Source organism: Oncorhynchus gorbuscha, linkage group LG04 (assembly GCF_021184085.1).
Source record: "Oncorhynchus gorbuscha isolate QuinsamMale2020 ecotype Even-year linkage group LG04, OgorEven_v1.0, whole genome shotgun sequence".
In the NCBI taxonomy this organism is placed as follows: Eukaryota; Metazoa; Chordata; class Actinopteri; order Salmoniformes; family Salmonidae; genus Oncorhynchus; species Oncorhynchus gorbuscha.
Window position 1 is genome coordinate 74,651,585 of NC_060176.1, and position 16,423 is coordinate 74,668,007.

Genomic DNA, 16,423 nt, shown 5'->3' on the forward strand with positions numbered 1-16,423 from the left:
TTAAGAAAAAGGACGGTACTCTGCGCCCCTGCGTGGATTATCGAGGGCTGAATGACATAACGGTTAAGAATCGTTATCCGCTTCCCCTTATGTCATCAGCCTTCGAGATTCTGCAGGGAGCCAGGTGATTTACTAAGTTGGACCTTCGTAACGCTTACCATCTCGTGCGCATCAGAGAGGGGGACGAGTGGAAAACGGCGTTTAACACTCCGTTAGGGCATTTTGAGTACCGGGTTCTGCCGTTTGGTCTCGCCAATGCGCCAGCTGTTTTTCAGGCATTAGTTAATGATGTTCTGAGAGACATTCTGAACATCTTTGTTTTTGTCTACCTTGACGATATCCTGATTTTTTCACCGTCACTCGAGATTCATGTTCAGCACGTTCGACGTGTTCTCCAGCGCCTTTTAGAGAATTGTCTCTACGTGAAGGCTGAGAAGTGCTCTTTTCATGTCTCCTCCGTTACTTTTCTCGGTTCCGTTATTTCCGCTGAAGGCATTCAGATGGATTCCGCTAAGGTCCAAGCTGTCAGTGAGTGGCCCGTTCCAAGGTCACGTGTCGAGTTGCAGCGCTTTCTAGGTTTCGCTAATTTCTATCGGCGTTTCATTCGTAATTTCGGTCAAGTTGCTGCCCCTCTCACAGCTCTTACTTCTGTCAAGACGTGTTTTAAGTGGTCCGGTTCCGCCCAGGGAGCTTTTGATCTTCTAAAAGAACGTTTTACGTCCGCTCCTATCCTCGTTACTCCTGACGTCACTAGACAATTCATTGTCGAGGTTGACGCTTCAGAGGTAGGCGTGGGAGCCATTCTATCCCAGCGCTTCCAGTCTGACGATAAGGTTCATCCTTGCGCTTATTTTTCTCATCGCCTGTCGCCATCTGAACGCAACTATGATGTGGGTAACCGCGAACTGCTCGCCATCCGCTTAGCCCTAGGCGAATGGCGACAGTGGTTGGAGGGGGCGACCGTTCCTTTTGTCGTTTGGACAGACCATAAGAACCTTGAGTACATCCGTTCTGCCAAACGACTTAATGCTCGTCAAGCTCGTTGGGCGTTATTTTTCGCTCGTTTCGAGTTTGTGATTTCTTACCGTCCGGGTAGCAAGAACACCAAGCCTGATGCCTTATCCCGTCTTTTTAGTTCTTCTGTGGCTTCTACTGATCCCGAGGGGATTCTTCCTTATGGGCGTGTTGTCGGGTTGACAGTCTGGGGAATTGAAAGACAGGTTAAGCAAGCACTCACGCACACTGCGTCGCCGCGCGCTTGTCCTAGTAACCTTCTTTTCGTTCCTGTTTCCACTCGTCTGGCTGTTCTTCAGTGGGCTCACTCTGCCAAGTTAGCTGGTCATCCCGGTGTTCGAGGCACTCTTGCTTCTATTCGCCAGCGCTTTTGGTGGCCGACTCAGGAGCGTGACACGCGCCGTTTCGTGGCTGCTTGTTCGGACTGCGCGCAGACTAAGTCAGGTAACTCTCCTCCTGCCGGTCGTCTCAGACCGCTCCCCATTCCTTCTCGACCATGGTCTCACATCGCCCTAGACTTCATTACCGGTCTGCCTTTGTCTGCGGGGAAGACTGTGATTCTTACGGTTGTCGATAGGTTCTCTAAGGCGGCACATTTCATTCCTCTCGCTAAACTTCCTTCCGCTAAGGAGACGGCACAAATCATCATCGAGAATGTGTTCAGAATTCATGGCCTCCCGTTAGACGCCGTTTCAGACAGAGGTCCGCAATTCACGTCACAGTTTTGGAGGGAGTTCTGTCGTTTGATTGGTGCGTCCGTCAGTCTCTCTTCCGGGTTTCATCCCCAGTCTAACGGTCAAGCAGAGAGGGCCAATCAGACGATTGGTCGCATACTACGCAGCCTTTCTTTCAGAAACCCTGCGTCTTGGGCAGAACAGCTCCCCTGGGCAGAATACGCTCACAACTCGCTTCCTTCGTCTGCTACCGGGTTATCTCCGTTTCAGAGTAGTCTGGGTTACCAGCCTCCTCTGTTCTCATCCCAGCTTGCCGAGTCCAGCGTTCCCTCCGCTCAAGCGTTTGTCCAACGTTGTGAGCGCACCTGGAGGAGGGTGAGGTCTGCACTTTGCCGTTACAGGGCACAGACTGTGAGAGCCGCCAATAAACGTAGGATTAAGAGTCCAAGGTATTGTTGCGGCCAGAGAGTGTGGCTTTCCACTCGCAACCTTCCTCTTACGACAGCTTCTCGTAAGTTGACTCCGCGGTTCATTGGTCCGTTCCGTGTCTCCCAGGTCGTCAATCCTGTCGCTGTGCGACTGCTTCTTCCGCGACATCTTCGTCGCGTCATCCTGTCTTCCATGTCTCCTGTGTCAAGCCCTTTCTTCGCACCCCCGTTCGTCTTCCCTCCCCCCCTCCCGTCCTTGTCGAGAGCGCACCTATTTACAAGGTACGTAGGATCATGGACATGCGTTCTCGGGGACGGGGTCACCAATACTTAGTGGATTGGGAGGGTTACGGTCCTGAGGAGAGGAGTTGGGTTCCGTCTCGGGACGTGCTGGACCGTTCACTGATTGATGATTTCCTCCGTTGCCGCCAGGATTCCTCCTCAAGTGCGCCAGGAGGCGCTCGGTGAGTGGGGGGGTACTGTCATGTTTTGTCTTAGATTGTCTTGTCATTTTGCTTTTCCTTCTGTTCGTTTTCCCCCTGCTGGTCTTTTTAGGTTCGTTCCCCTTTTTCTCTCTCCCTCTCTCTCTCTCTTCTCTCTATCGTTCCGTTCCTGCTCCCAGCTGTTCCTATTCCCCTAATCAATCATTTAGTCTTCCCACACCTGTTCCCTATCTTTTCCCCTGATTAGAGTCCCTATTTCTCCCCTTGTTTTCCGTTTCTGTCCTGTCGGATCCTTGTATATTGTTCACCGTGCTGTGTCTTTGTATCGCCCTGTCGTGTCGTGTTTCCCTCAGATGCTGCGTGGTGAGCAGGTGTCTGAGTCTGCTACGGTCAAGTGCCTTCCCGAGGCAACCTGCAGTTTATTATCGAGTCTCCAGTCAGTTCTCGTGATTACGAGTGGAATTGTTTTTTATGCTTTATTTACCGCTCCGATTTGTCTAGGAGTATTGCTATTTCCTTAAACTGGATTAAAGACTCTGTTTTCGCCAAGTCGCTTTTGGGTCCTCATTCACCTGCATAACAGTATTTATACCTCTGCACTGAACAAACTTTACTCTGATAGCTTTTCAGCTATTTCAGTGTGGTTACGTCTCTTCTTCCAAGGCAGACAGAAGGTTAGTAAATACCTCTGTCTTTATGTTGCTGACAGGAATCAGAAGCTATGATAATAACTGTAGGGCTTTTAGTCACTGTCCACTTCAGTGCAGACAGAGACAGACAGACAGACAGACACTTTTCTCTGGTCAAGCGATGAAGCAGCAACTCTCCAACACAGAAGTGTCCTTGAGGCAGGGACAGCGTGCATACTAAGTCACTCATCACACACCTGAATTGCTATTTTTATCTCTGCCTCTGTGATGCCGGGTCTCACAGCCTGTCGTAAGCTCATCACAAACATTTATAAACACCCCTTGATTAGATCTAAAGCCACGCGCCACCCCCTTCACCAAGGTGACATTCTCCCATGTCCTATACACACAACCTGACGGTGAACCTCCACGCCATGGAGGGGAAACATCCCCGTTGGGCTTTAGTCAACATTCCTGTCTACAGGACACATGTACTGTACTGCTGTACTGCCTCACACAGTCGGTTTCAAGGAATTGGTGTAAAATGTTTTTACTTGCCTAAGTTACGTGCCTGACTGCTGTGTTTGTCTGCCTCTCTGTCTCTGTCTGTCTGCTTCTCTCTATCTGTCTGTCTGTCTGTCTGTCTGCCTCTCTCTGTCTGTCTGCCTCTCTCTGTCTGTCTGTCTGTCTGTCTGTCTGTCTGTCTGTCTGTCTGTCTGTCTGTCTGTCTGTCTGTCTGTCTGTCTGCCTCTCTTTGTCTATCTGTCTGTGTCTGCCTCTCTCTGTCTATCTGTCTGTCTGTCTGCCTCTCTCTGTCTATCTGTCTGTCTGCCTCTATTTGTCTATCTGTCCGTCTGTCTGTCTGCCTCTCTGTCTGTCTGTTTGTCTGTCTGCCTCTCTCTGTATGTCTGCCTCTCTCTCTGTCAATCTGTCTGCCTCTCTTTGTCTGTCTGTCTGTCTGTCTGTCTGTCTGTCTGTCTGTCTGTCTGTCTGTCTGTCTGTCTGTCTGTCTGTCTGTCTGTCTGTCTGTCTGTCTGTCTGTCTGTCTGTCTGTCTGTCTTTGTCTCTCGGTCCGTCTGTCTGTCTGCCTCTCTGTCTGTCTGTTTGCCTGCCTGCTTGTTTATCTGCCTGTCCCTCTTTCCACCAGTCGGCCTGTCTTGACCTCTGTCCACCAGTTGGTATGTCTTGACCTCTGTCCACCAGTCGGTCTGTCTTGACCTCTGTCCACCAGTCGGCCTGTCTTGACCTCTGTCCACCAGTCGGTATGTCTTGACCTCTGTCCACCAGTCGGTCTGTCTTGACCTCTGTCCACCAGTCGACTTGTCTTGACCTCTGTCCACCAGTCAGTCTGTCTTGACCTCTATCCACCAGTTGGTCTGTCTTGACCTCTGTCCACCAGTCGGTCTGTCTTGACCTCTGTCCCCAAGTCGGCCTGTCTTGACCTCTGTCCACCAGTCGGTCTGTCTTGACCTCTGTCCACCAGTCAGTCTGTCTTGACCTCTGTCCACCAGTCGGCCTTTCTTGACCTCTATCCACCAGTCGGTCTGTCTTGACCTCTGTCCACCAGTCAGCCTGTCTTGACCTCTATCCACCAGTCGGCCTGTCTTGACCTCTATCCACCAGTCGGTCTGTCTTGACCTCTGTCCACCAGTCGGTCTGTCTTGACCTCTGTCCACCAGTCAGTCTGTCTTGACCTCTGTCCACCAGTCAGCCTGTCTTGACCTCTATCCACCAGTCGGTCTGTCTTGACCTCTGTCCACCAGTCGGTCTGTCTTGACCTCTGTCCACCAGTCGGTCTGTCTTGACCTTTGTCCACCAGTCGACTTGTCTTGACCTCTGTCCACCAGTCGGTCTGTCTTGACCTCTGTCCACCAGTCGGTCTGTCTTGACCTCTGTCCACCAGTCGGTCTGTCTTGACCTCTGTCCACCAGTTGGTCTGTCTTGACCTCTGTCCACCAGTCGGTCTGTCTTGACCTCTATCCACCAGTCGGCCTGTCTTGACATCTGTCCACCAGTCAGTCTGTCTTGACCTCTGTCCACCAGTCGGCCTGTCTTGACCTCTATCCACCAGTTGGTCTGTCTTGACCTCTGTCCACCAGTCGGTCTGTCTTGACCTCTGTCCACCAGTCGGCCTGTCTTGATCTCTGTCCACCAGTCGGTCTGTCTTGACCTCTGTCCCCAAGTCGGCCTGTCTCGACCTCTGTACACCAGTCAGTCTGTCTTGACCTCTGTCCACCAGTCGGCCTGTCTTGACCTCTATCCACCAGTTGGTCTGTCTTGACCTCTGTCCACCAGTCGGTCTGTCTTGACCTCTGTCCCCAAGTCGGCCTGTCTTGACCTCTGTCCACCAGTCGGTCTGTCTTGACCTCTGTCCACCAGTCAGTCTGTCTTGACCTCTGTCCACCAGTCGGCCTTTCTTGACCTCTATCCACCAGTTGGTCTGTCTTGACCTCTGTCCACCAGTCAGCCTGTCTTGACCTCTATCCACCAGTCGGCCTGTCTTGACCTCTATCCACCAGTTGGTCTGTCTTGACCTCTGTCCACCAGTCGGTCTGTCTTGACCTCTGTCCACCAGTCAGTGTCTTGACCTCTGTCCACCAGTCAGCCTGTCTTGACCTCTATCCACCAGTCGGTCTGTCTTGACCTCTGTCCACCAGTCGGTCTGTCTTGACCTCTGTCCACCAGTCGGTCTGTCTTGACCTCTGTCCACCAGTCGACTTGTCTTGACCTCTGTCCACCAGTCGACTTGTCTTGACCTCTGTCCACCAGTCGGTCTGTCTTGACCTCTGTCCACCAGTCGGTCTGTCTTGACCTCTGTCCACCAGTCGGTCTGTCTTGACCTCTGTCCACCAGTCGGTCTGTCTTGACCTCTGTCCACCAGTCGGTCTGTCTTGACCTCTGTCCACCAGTCGACTTGTCTTGACCTCTGTCCACCAGTCGGTTGTCTTGACCTCTGTCCACCAGTCTTGTCTTGACCTCTGTCCACCAGTCGGTCTGTCTTGACCTCTGTCCACCAGTCGGTCTGTCTTGACCTCTGTCCACCAGTCGGTCTGTCTTGACCTCTGTCCACCAGTTGGTCTGTCTTGACCTCTGTCCACCAGTCGGTCTGTCTTGACCTCTGTCCACCAGTCGGCCTGTCTTGACCTCTGTCCACCAGTCGGTCTGTCTTGACCTCTGTCCACCAGTCGACTTGTCTTGACCTCTGTCCACCAGTCGGTCTGTCTTGACCTCTGTCCACCAGTCGGTCTGTCTTGACCTCTGTCCACCAGTCGGTCTGTCTTGACCTCTGTCCACCAGTTGGTCTGTCTTGACCTCTGTCCACCAGTCGGTCTGTCTTGACCTCTGTCCACCAGTCGGCCTGTCTTGACCTCTGTCCACCAGTCGGTCTGTCTTGACCTCTGTCCACCAGTCGACTTGTCTTGACCTCTGTCCACCAGTCGGTCTGTCTTGACCTCTGTCCACCAGTCGGCCTGTCTTGACCTCTGTCCACCAGTCGGTCTGTCTTGACCTCTGTCCACCAGTCGACTTGACTTGACCTCTATCCACCAGTCGACTTGACTTGACCTCTGCGTTGATGATCATAGCCTGCATTAACATGCTGCACCTCCCTTTATCACATGCCTCATCCAATCACTGTAGTTAATGGGGCTGCGCCCAGACACTCTGTTCTCTCATCAATCGAAACAAGGCACATGGACATAAAAATTCAAATGAAATGTGTGCAAAACTCATATTGAAAGTAGCGTACTATGGTAAATGTTTTGTTCGAGATAATGGTGGTTTCAGCAAACAGACAAACATGGTAAATTGTAGTATAAATAAATATTAGGGTTCTCATGCGCTGCTTGGCATTTATTGTCATGAATCTTGCCCTGGAGGCAGCTCTGCAGGGTTAAACCTAACCTTAACCACACTGTTAACCATACCGTCTACATTTCAATCAAAGTTAAATGATCAAATGTTTGTTTTCATTCATTTTTACAAAATAGCCAATTTTGACTTTGCAAATGGCCCCGCCAGGGAAATCGCTCAGATCTGCATCCAGGGCAAGATTCATGACAATTAATGTCTACCTGCTTCTCATGCTTGATGTTGATGCACTTCATGGTGATGTGGCCAATGAAATACATTTAATAGCAGATTGTGCCTACCTCAGCTGGAAAGAGGGAGAGTACAAACTGACAAGGAGTCAGACAAATGTCATTATAGGGAAAAGATGTGTGTTTTCATTATTGCTCTCCAGTTTCAAAATCCAACCTTAACCTTTACCTCACTCTCAACTGCTCAAATTATTAGCATGTTTTATGGTTTAAACATGCTAATTACATGACAGTTACACAGAAAGATAATATGAAGCTCATGAAGTCTATTTATGAATTTTGGAAACTCACACAGAGTTTGAATACAGTAGCCTATATACAGTAGATAACAAATATTATGGAGGAAGTTGAATGAAGGATTCCCCGGTGACAGTTCACTCTGGTGTATTGGGTTGAAGTGGGAGGTGTGTATTAGTGTGCATGTGTGACATATATAAAGTATCTCTTGGTTCTTAAAATTATTTGTGCAATCATGTGTAACAGTATCACTTTAGACCGTCCCCTCGCCCATACCCGGGCACAAACCAGGGACCCTCTGCACACATCAACAACTGACACCCACGAGGCATCGTTACCCATCGCTCCACAAAAGCCACGGCCCTTGCAGAGCAAGGGGAACTACTACTTCAAGGTCTCAGAGCAAGTGATTGAAACGCTATTTAGCACGCACCACTGCTAACTAAGCTAGCCGTTTCACATCCGTTACACATGCCTGGTTGATGTTTGATGCCTTTTGTAATTGGTGAACTGTAAAACGTAATTACACTAAACACAATATAATCGCAACATGCAACAATATCTAAGAACTTACTGAGGAATATGAGGAAATCAGTCAATTTAAATAAATACATTTGTCACTAATCTATAGATTTCACATGATTGGGAATACAGATATGCATCTGTTGGTCACAGATACCTTAAAGAAAAAGTAGAGCCGTGGATCAGAAAACCAGTCAGTATCGGTGTGACCGCCATTTGCCTCATGCAGCGCAACACATCTCCTTTGCATAGAGTTGATCAGGCTGTTGATTGTGGCCTGAGGGATGTTGTCCCGCTCCGCTTCAATGACTGTGAGAAGTTGATGGATATTGCCGAGAACTAGAACACGCTGTCGATCCAGAGCATCCCAAACATGCTCAATAGGTGACATGTCTGATGAGTATGCAGGCCAAGAACTAGGACATTTTCAGCTTCCAGGAATTGTGTACAGATCCTTGTGACATGGGGCCGTGCATTATCATGCTGAAACATGAGGTGATGGCGACGGATGAATGGCACTACACTGGGCCTCAGGATCTCGTCACGTTATCTCAGCACATTCAAATTGCCTTTGATAAAGTGCAATTGTGTTCATTGTTCGTAGCTTATGCCTCCCCATACCATAACCTCACCGCCCCCATGGGGCACTCTGTTCACAACGTTTACATCACCAAACCGCTCGCCCGGACGACACCATACACACTGTCTGCCATCTGCCCGGTACAGTTGAAACCGGGATTCATCTGTGAAGAGCACACGTCTCCAGCGTGCCAGAGGCTATGGAAGGTAAGAATTTCCCCACTGAAGTCTGTTACGACACCAAACTGCAGTCAGGTCAAGACCCTGGTGAGGACGACGAACACACAGATTAACTTTCCTGAGACAGTTTCTGACAGTTTGTGCAGAACTTCTTTGGTTGTACAAACCCACAGTTTCATCAGCTGTCTGGGTGGCTGGTCTCAGATGATCCTGTTGGTGAAGAAGCCTGATGTGGAGGTCCTGGGTTGGCGTGGTTACACAAATTTCAGAGAAATAAGCTGTTGGTACGTATGGAACATTTTGGGGATCAAAAATCGCAGCTCATTAAACATGTTGCATTTATATTTTTGTTCAGTGTAGTTCTGCTAACTCCATTTTTGGTGGAAACCTGTTGTCAAGAACCATTCGAGTAACCCAACTCAAAGTATTTCAGTGTTCAATACTTAAAGTAATGGTTATCATTTTAAGTTGTAAATACTTAACAGTTTTGTGTTTTATAAACTTTTAAAACTAAATTGCATGATGTATTCTGAACTGTAAGGAAGTTACTTGAACATGAATATTTGTTGTAGTGAACATAAAAATGTAGGGCCCCTTTTACTTAAATTATTAATCTTCCTTACACTTTTTTTGCAAGTGTAAGTAGTTCTAATTAGTAATTTTCAGTGGTTGTGTCTAAATATTTAACATTGTTTTATATATGTGACAATGTGCCATTTTAACTCACGTTAGCAGGCATTGTTGAGCACAGTGCTCATTCCTCTAGCTAGCAGATAGCGCTGTAAACATCACAGGGTGCTGCATTAGCCTCTGTCGCTAAGAGTTGTGCACATGACCCTGTTGATGGTGGGAATGGATTGTCTCATTATTGAACGTCAATTTGACCAAAAGGGTTTTGATATCCGTTCATCATGATCAATTATACCTGATAGCACAACAAACTGCTTAATACTATTTTAGAAATATATGTTAAATATAAACAGAGTGGCGCAGTGGTCTAAGGCACTGCATCACAGTGGTAGAGGAGTCACTACATACCCGGGTTTGATCCCGGGCTGTATCACAACCGGCCGTGATCGGGAGTCCTATAGGGCGGCGCACAATTGGTAGTCAATGTCTGACTACTTCTTTATTATTTTACATAAAGACATAAAAACTATAGAATCAAGTAAGAACAATTGATTTAATAAATGTTATATTGACTTTAAAATATTAAATAACCATAACTTGTAAAAACGCAACTTTAGATTAGCAGAACATAAATAAGTATACTGAACAAAAACATAAGTGTTGGTCCCATGTTTCATGAGGTGAAATAAAAGATCCCACAAATGTTCCATATGCTCAAAAAGCTTATTTCTCTCAAGTTCTGTTTACATCCCTGTTCGTGGCACTCAAGTTCTGTTTACATCCCTGTTCGTGGCATTTCTCCTTTGCCAAAATAATCCATCAACCTGACAGGTGTGGCATATCAAGAAGCTGATGAAACAGCATGATCATTACACAGGTGCACCTCGTGCTGGGGGAAAATAAACGGCCTTTCTAAAATGTGCAGTTTTGTCACACAACACAATGCCACAGATGTCTGATATAAATACTATGCATGCCAGTATCTCTTGGCTAAGAGTTGTTGAAATTGTTGCATGTTGTGTTTATATATTTGTTCAGTATAGTTATATTTACTCAATAACCTACAATTGAACTGTACTCAAAAACATTAAGTGACTAGAAATCTTATTGACATATGAGTTAGTTCCACTTTTATGATTTTAGTTCTATTGACCATTGGATATTTTTTAGTAGCGACTACTCAATTTCTTTAATGAGTTAAGCAGTTACTTTTTACAATGTGTAAACTATGTCCAGTTTCCACTCTAGTGCAATCAGTCTTCTTTAGTGAACATCCATGTTGCATGAAAGTTATGGGGCAATGACAGTTGTGAAACAATGACATTTGATTGAAAAGATAGACATTTAAAAGACAAACTGATTTCCCTTTATTCCCACCTTCACTTCCTGAAATGTAGGCTATTGTTCAAAAGCGATCACGTGCCAAAGTGTTATCCTCCAGGATCCTTAATCCAGGATCGCCATCAGATTAAGATTATGCCCAGGGACCCCCCATTTATGAGACCGATGGAGATGGAGTGCCCGCCACTGAACCAGGGCGGAGCTTGGCCAGATTACCCCTCTCGGTTCATTTTAGATAGCCTACCCCCCGCCCTCTGTGCATCTCTCCCTCTCCCTGCCTCCGTCAGTCATCCTCCCAGGTAACTCTGGTCCAGACAATGCGCGGCTGGCAACTGCTGCTGTCCGTGTAGTTGGCTCTCTACAGGGCCTTCTCCCACACAGTATACCTCATCCTCCGACTGCTAGAGACAATCCGCATGCGGAGCGGTCATCGCGCGCACCGTGGCGAATTTTCACTTGATTTTCTGTCGCAGAAAAGAGTGGTCCCTATATCTTGCCAGTATTTCGGAATATGGTGGTCCTTGTTAAATATGAATGAGTTCTCATTTTTTACGTCTTAAATGGCAGTGATGGATACAGTTTTAGAATCCGCATGAAAATTGAAGTTTTGCGTTTCGTTTGATTCATTAAAGCAAAATGCGTCGTGTCTGAGGCAGAATCTACGGTCTCGACCAAATCAGCCCAGGACCTGCGTATGAGAAAAGCAAACCCCTGCTTTCCTAATATTTATCAAACATTGCATTTGGCTTGCATTCATCCCCAGGTTTGGATTGATCGGATGCGTCAGCGTTGGAAGCGGCTGTGGAGAACCCCATAGCTTTCGGCATGATTTGATGTAACTGGATTTTTTAACAGGGTAACTGGATATCTCTTACCTTTTAACTGAGAACAGCGACATTCAAGTCAAGAAGCAAACTCCATCAAGAGATAGATCCATCCCTATATGGACTAAATCTTGGTTATTCTGGATTTAAAACTAGCAAATCACACGCATCTTGTTCGGCGCTTCTTGGGAAAATAGCCTTAAACTGTGGGAGACATGAAAGTTGTTTCAGCAGTGTTGTTCCTTGCCATATTTTGGAGTCAGGAGTGGGAGCCCGTGCTTTCTGATTCAATCATACACATCGGTAAGTTGCCTTCTTCCAACATCAGTAGGCTAATAAGGATGCCATGCCTCTGTGCATAGATTTGTCTCTGCATAGATTTTTGGTATAAGCAAATCATTTGTACCACCACACACCACTAACGGTGTGGACAGTGTCAGTTCCCGTAGCATGATATTGGTACACGGATACACGGATATTAAATATGAGCAATTAATCCCCCCCACAAAATAAGAATAATAATGTATTTAACAGCATGCGCCATTGCGCATAATGGCTAATGAAGTTGCCTGCTGAGTTTTGCACACACTTACCATGTATGTTTTAATTTGGGTATTTCATCTCATGTTTTTATATTTAATAATGTAAAGGCGGGAAATGTGAATAACTAAAATGTAATATGAACATAGTGATTAGCCAATGGGTATTGTGTTTACTGTCTCAAATCGCCTGCTATCTGAAAACAGGTGATATGAAAAGTCCGTGATGTCTGCGGATTAGGGAGGAATATGCTGATATGCTATTTCTTGAAACAATGTATCCACATTTACATGTAACCTACATGCAATGCAGCTGGAATAGCCTTAACAATATAGGCCCGTGCCTACCACTGTGGGAAGTGTGATAATGTTGAGTGGCATATCGAAAAGGGGTGTAGGAAAATTGTTGTTAGATACTTCTTATAATGTAGGATGTAAGAGAATGGTCAGCTGAGAGATGTCTGCATCGTGCATGTCTTGTGCGCATGTATATAGGTTACTATTTGGATGGACATGAATTGTGATTTCAAATGGGGGAAAATCCACTCGTGTGCGTGTGTGCGTGTGCGTGTGTGCGTGTGTGTGTGTGTGTGTGTGTGTGTGTGTGTGTGTGTGTGTGTGTGTGTGTGTGTGTGTGTGTGTGTGTGTGTGTGTGTGTGTGTGTGTGAGAGAGAGAGAGAGAGATGCACACCAATTTGGGGTGTCAACGATCGCACCTTGCAGCACACTGATGGTTTTAAAATGTTACAAGCAAGATAACCCCGATAGAGCTACAGGCCTAGAGGCTATGAGCTTAACATAAAAAGCTACAGGTTTACCTAATCTAAAACCACTATTTCCATATATTAGTTTGTAAAATCCCTTAACCTGTTTAGTACATTGGCCTTCTTTATATTTGATTATTCCAACCCCCAATACTCTGATAGTCTATTGTGAGGTCATTATTTTTGCAATGCATTTCTGACTTGTTGCACACTTGACAAAAGTCGATTTAATGCATCAGAAACATAAGCCAAGGTAGGCCAAGGTGATTTACATGAGTTTATTTGTAGCTGTTTGTCAAGATCAGGGATTCGTTTATGGACGGTCTTTGGGCAAGGTTAGTTTACTCCAATGAAAAACGGGGAATATTTATCCTATTTATATTGAATATTTTCCCGGTTTTAACGTAGCCTACTTTAAATGTCCTTCATTTTCATCTGAATGCCAATAACCCGTTTTTTTGTTCTCTTATCCTTGATAAATATAATTTGGTTGTGTTTTTGAGTCTTTGTTTAATTCCCAACCCCCAATCGATAGTTCGTTTCCATTCTTTGACGTTTGTATTTAGGATCACTACATGAAAGGTTACCCAGGTCACTACCCTCCCTGGTGGAAATGACAGACTATAGGCCACTTGTTTGTTTTGATATATCCTTGCATTGCACGATCAAGTGAGAAATCAAGACAGCATAAAAAACAACATGGTAGGCCTAATTATTGTGGAACAAAATGCTTGAATTTAAGTCTTAAGGACTACATTGTCTACCTAAACGAGTGGAAGGTCAAGGGAATGAAAAGCTACAGTATATTAAGCATCACTTTGACGATGTCAGAAGTAATCCCTTTCTAATCTCTTTGTTGCTATTAAAGAAAGAATGGGGGGGAGAACCCTGACGTCAACCCAGAGATAGCACTACCGCATTATCCTTTCCTGTGACGCGGGAATTTTAGGTAGGCATTTTCATTTTGCGCGCATTACTTGATCACCGAGGAGCCTTCTAATGATCTGCATGCTGAAGGGAGAGCCCGTGCGCCGTGCACTGCATCGCAATGGCCCGCCGCTTTATGAGGCTATTCAGTAAGTCACTGTGATTTATGTCGCTGGAAAGCAACAAAGTCCCTGGTATTATCCGAGCTGCCTGGCACCGTCCTCACACACCACATCCACCCGCTCACCATGCACTAATGCAGAGGAGGCAAACATTCCCGCACGGCAGTCCGACTTCAGGCTACTTTGTTGCCCCCGCTTAAGGTTCATGATTCCCTGTTTAAAGTGGATGCCTCTGTTTATGTTTTGCACCTGGTCAAATCCAATGTGCACAACTCGAAATGCTGGAGGGTTAGGTTTATTATAATCCCCCCCTAGTGGTTGTTCTGAGTCTTTATAGACTTTCAAACGGTCATTATGTATTAATATTCAACACTTCCCAATACTCCTGAGAAGGGAAAAACATATTTATTATTTATCTTTTAAATCATATAATTTTCACATTATTTATGATCTGAACCAAATGATAGGTTAGATCTTCCTCAGGGAGAATGTGTGGTTCGAGAGGCTGTTTTATTCAGCTGTAATATAAGAGAGAATTTGATCAACTGTTCCATCTTTGCCTTTGCCATGGTAGTGGAAATGAAGTATGTGGGCCTTTAGAATGGGATGTTCCTGGGCGTTTTGCTAACCTGTTTTCTCAGCTGTCAAGATTCCTTCCTTTTTAACAATGAGCACGTTTGTGTGAAGGGATTCCTATCTATCCACCTATCAAGTTATGTATCTGTGAGCTCTAACAGATCTGCTACTCCGTGGATTTTTTTGCAGAAGATTTAACACCTCAGATTTCTTCTGTGTTAGGATGTCTGACTGCAGTACTGGATGTGACACAGACATATAGTATTTTGAGTGATTGTGAGGGGTTGCAGGTAATGTATGCTAAAGAAAATCCTGTTTTCAGTACTTGCAATCGCTGCCTCCCCTATATTTATTCAAATTGAATTCGAATATCCTTTAGAATATCGTTTTCCAGAATAACTTACTGCCACAAGGCTTTACACGAGACAAGCTAAAGTATATCATTGCAATTTATTACATTAATTCTTTCTCTTCTACATTTGTTTCCATCCTTATTATTACAAAATGTATTGTGGAATCTATGGTGGAATAACATGGAGTCTAACCCTGTAAACAGTCAGCAGGTAAGGTAAGGTAGGCCAGGTGACCTGGGCCATTTCAAACAGGCTATATTTGAATAACATGGAGTCTAACCCTTTAAACAGTCAGTAGGTAAGGTAAGGTAAGGTAAGGTAAGGTAAGGTAAGGTAAGGTAAGGTAAGGTAAGGTAAGGTAGGCCAGGTGAACTGGGCCATTTCAAACAGGCTATATTTGAATAACATGGAGTCTAACCCTGTAAACAGTCAGCAGGTAGGGTAAGGTAAGGTAAGGTAAGGTAAGGTAAGGTAAGGTAAGGTAAGGTAAGGTAAGGTAAGGTAAGGTAAGGTAAGGTAAGGTAAGGTAAGGTAAGGTAGGCCAGGTGAACTGGGCCATTTCAAACAGGCTATATTTGGAGAACAATCAAGGCCCTTATCCCAAGAACAAACTGATGATGAGGAGTATGTGTGTTGTAAAGGTTTTTGGCTTAATCCCCTCCTAATGCCCAGGCTAACCTCAGCATGCCGGTGTGTGTGTGTGTGTGTGTGTGTGTGTGTGTGTGTGTGTGTGTGTGTGTGTGTGTGTGTGTGTGTGTGTGTGTGTGTGTGTGTGTGTGTGTGTGTGTGTGTGTGTGTGTGTGTGTGTGTGTGTGTGTGTGTGTGTGTGTGTGTGTGTGTGGACAGGAAGCCAATGGGACAGTTAGGCATGTACCAATAACCTTGCCTCCATTCAGGAGCAGTTTTGCATGTTTTCCGAGCATAGAGAGAGTTGACAGTAAATTTACAGCACTATAAAACGACCCTCGTTATAAAGGCAAACAGTAGCACAAGTAAGTGTGCTCCACGATGGAACTCCCAGCGAATGGGGGAGGCTCTGCTAGCCTGTATGTTCATCATGCCATATATTTCTAATTGACTGATCGACTTCAAAAGCCTGCTGATTGTTCCAGGATATGCTCAATTAGTTGCCATGGTAAGTTGGTCCGTTGGCTTGGCTGTACGACTCCACTAACGGGTCATACTAAGTCTTTTACATTCTGCTTTCCTCACAGTTCACTGGGGTGAATCGTCCTCCGGAAATCTCTGTTGGTTTTCCCAGTGGGCCAGTCCCAAAACACACATGGCAAATGGGAACACATGCACCACTACCAGTCACTAACTCTGGCACTCCTGCACTTTAGCCCTACCTAGAACCAATAAAAGAGGTTTCTAACCTCAATGGTCTTTTTCCTGATTAAATAAACTAGAAGGGCCACAGAGCTTAATATGCTCATATATAATTGAGCATGCTGTGTACAGATACATACATCCTACTTTTTATTTTACAAGACTTTAACCTTTATGTTAACAGGGAAAACGTTGGTTGTAGATAAATGAGA

At 45.8% G+C, this 16,423-nt stretch overlaps 1 protein-coding gene across 4 annotated transcripts in view; it reads left to right on the forward strand.

Annotated features, from left to right (window-relative positions):
- The first annotated feature begins 11,075 nt into the window (after positions 1 to 11,075).
- Positions 11,076 to 16,423, forward strand: part of LOC124034644 (glutamate receptor ionotropic, delta-2) — a 671,933-nt gene continuing 666,585 nt past the window's right edge. For all 4 annotated transcript variants that reach the window (XR_006838605.1, XR_006838606.1, XR_006838607.1 and 1 more), the window contains exon 1: positions 11,076 to 11,904. Coding sequence is in view for 1 of the 4 variants with exons in the window: in XM_046348089.1 (XP_046204045.1) it covers positions 11,817 to 11,904 (88 nt within the window). In the remaining 3 variants the exon portion in view is untranslated. The remainder of the gene's footprint in view (positions 11,905 to 16,423) is intronic.